This window comes from Mus pahari, chromosome 7 (genome assembly GCF_900095145.1).
Source record: "Mus pahari chromosome 7, PAHARI_EIJ_v1.1, whole genome shotgun sequence".
Classification (NCBI taxonomy): Eukaryota; Metazoa; Chordata; class Mammalia; order Rodentia; family Muridae; genus Mus; species Mus pahari.
The window spans coordinates 71,586,907-71,589,091 of record NC_034596.1 but is presented as its reverse complement, the minus strand read 5'-3'; the positions used below and the strand labels follow the sequence as shown (position 1 = coordinate 71,589,091).

The 2,185-nt window shown below is 49.6% G+C and overlaps 1 protein-coding gene across 1 annotated transcript in view; it reads right to left on the bottom strand.

Annotated features, from left to right (window-relative positions):
• Mthfd1 (methylenetetrahydrofolate dehydrogenase, cyclohydrolase and formyltetrahydrofolate synthetase 1) overlaps positions 1–2,185 on the bottom strand; it is a 65,150-nt gene extending 62,965 nt beyond the window's left edge. The window contains exon 1 of the mRNA XM_021202701.2: positions 1,865–2,185. Coding sequence (XP_021058360.1) covers positions 1,865–1,905 — 41 coding nt within the window. The 5' untranslated portion in view covers positions 1,906–2,185. The remainder of the gene's footprint in view (positions 1–1,864) is intronic.

Here is a 2,185-nt window from a genome sequence, read left to right as displayed (position 1 = left end):
CACACACACACACACACACACACACACACACACACACGTCCCCTCAGCACCTCTTCTGAGGGAAAAGCAAATTAAAACCACTGAGATAAAACTACACACACACACACACACACACACACACACACACACACCTTCACACCCACGAGGAAGTATTATTAAAAGGGCAAGGGCAAGGTCAAAGATTCAGCAATTAAAAGTCCTTACAGCGCAAGCCTGACAACTCTGATCCCTATGTTCATCCCTCAGTGAAGGGAACCACAGGCTGTCCTCTGGTCTCCACATGTAAGAAAAAGCAGGCATGGTGATATATGTTTTTAATCCCAGCACTCAGGAGGGAGAGGCAAGTAGATCTCTTTGAGGCCAACCTGGTCTACAGGGTGAGTTCTAGGACAGCCAGGGCTACACAGAGAAACCCTGGCTTGAAAAACAAGCAAACAAACAAAAGTCTCATGTAGGGTCCAGACCTATGATCTCAGCCCTTGGAAGGTGTAAGCACTGAATCAGTAGTTCAAAGCCAAGATCAGATACATTTGAGTTTGAGGCAAGCCTGGGTTACCTAAGACCATGTCTTTTAAAAAGAAGAGGAGGAGGAGGAGAAAAAAAAAAAAAAAAAAACTTGTATGTATTATGACTTCTAGTCCAAAAATCTGGAGTTCTTCCTTGCCTCAGTGCAAGATTCACCATTTAATTTATATTTTTCCTCTTTCTGGAGTAGGCTTCACCATCATTCTCTCAAAGTCTCTTCTGACAAAACCAAATGTTTACTGGACACTTACTGTTAGCCCCAGCAGTTAATAAATAACCAGTGATACCTAATGTTGTAAAAGCAACCTTCAGCAAGTTCACAAAAACAGACCTTTCTCTCTCTCCTCAGCATTCCCGAACACTCACTCCCTAAAGAAAAAAGCAAGGAATGCAGCCCAGATGTTAAGCTCAATTCCCAGCCCTCTCTCTCAAAACAGCAAAAGGGTGCTATTCTCTGGGACGACACTTGGCAAACATTTCCACTAGTTAAGCATTTAAATCTGAACGGCCAGAACAGGTGGTCAGACGGAATATGGAATAGTCAGCACACAAGAGCCAAACTTAAAAGTAACTTTAGCGCCAGGTCGGATAGGTAGGTGGCTGTTAAAGGATAGAGCATGCGAGCGCTGACGTTGTGGCTATGTAGTGCGGCGCTTGCCTTGCCTGTGCGATACCTTGGAAGTGAAGCGGGCGGGGTGAAAGAGAAAGTAAAGGACAGCATTTGGTGTAATGAGGAATGCGCTGAATTAGAGCAAACTCTCTAGGCCAGGTGTGGTAGCCCAAGCCATTAATTCCAGCACTCAGGAAGCAGAGGCAGGAGGGGATCTCTATGAGTTCAAGGTCAGCATGGTCTACAGAGTGAGTTGCAGGACAGCCAGGGCTCCGTGGAGAGACCCTGTGTCAGAAAACAAACAAACAAAAAATTAGAAAAGAGACCCTCTGATTTGACCAAATCACCCGAGTTAAATCTTGCCACAATCGAATCACCACCAAATTGCCAGACAAGCGGCTACGCTGGGTTTCTGAGGTTGGACTCCTCAGGTAGCCCACGTCTAGGCAGAAGGATGCCAGCAGCTACACTTTTGAGAGCAAGGTCAGGTCAGGACTTGCCGCCAAACAGAAGAATGTAGCCACCCCAGGCAGTCTATGGCAATTGCACATTGGGCCGGGCATGTGTTTCTCTGGCTTCAGGAAACCAGTCTTCAGATTCTAGGAGCCCGTGTCGATGTCCTCTCTTCCCGCAAAACCCATCTAATCACCTCTCCTGCATAGCCCAGGCGCCTGGGGTTCCGCACGCCCTGCTCTGAGCCCACCACCACTATCACTGGCAAGTACTTACGCAGAGACCACTTTGCCGTTTAGGATTCCCGCTGGTGCCATGGCCTTTGCTAGTCTGCCACCCACGGTGAACACCAGCAAAAATCAGGTCCCAGTCGCTCCGCGCGCGCGCCGGACAGTACAACCCACGTGCTCAGGGACCTCCCGGGAGAAACCAGCTAGTGCGCCTGCGTCGCGCTCCCAGCAGCGAAGGTACGCAGGCGACCCGGAAAGACGTCGTGACCCTCTGACAGCGGAGGCCCAGGAGCGTCTGCGGGAGCCGGTGGGCCCAGGCAGCAAGAGGATTGTCACCAAAGACTGGTTGGCTGCAGTGACTGGCTGC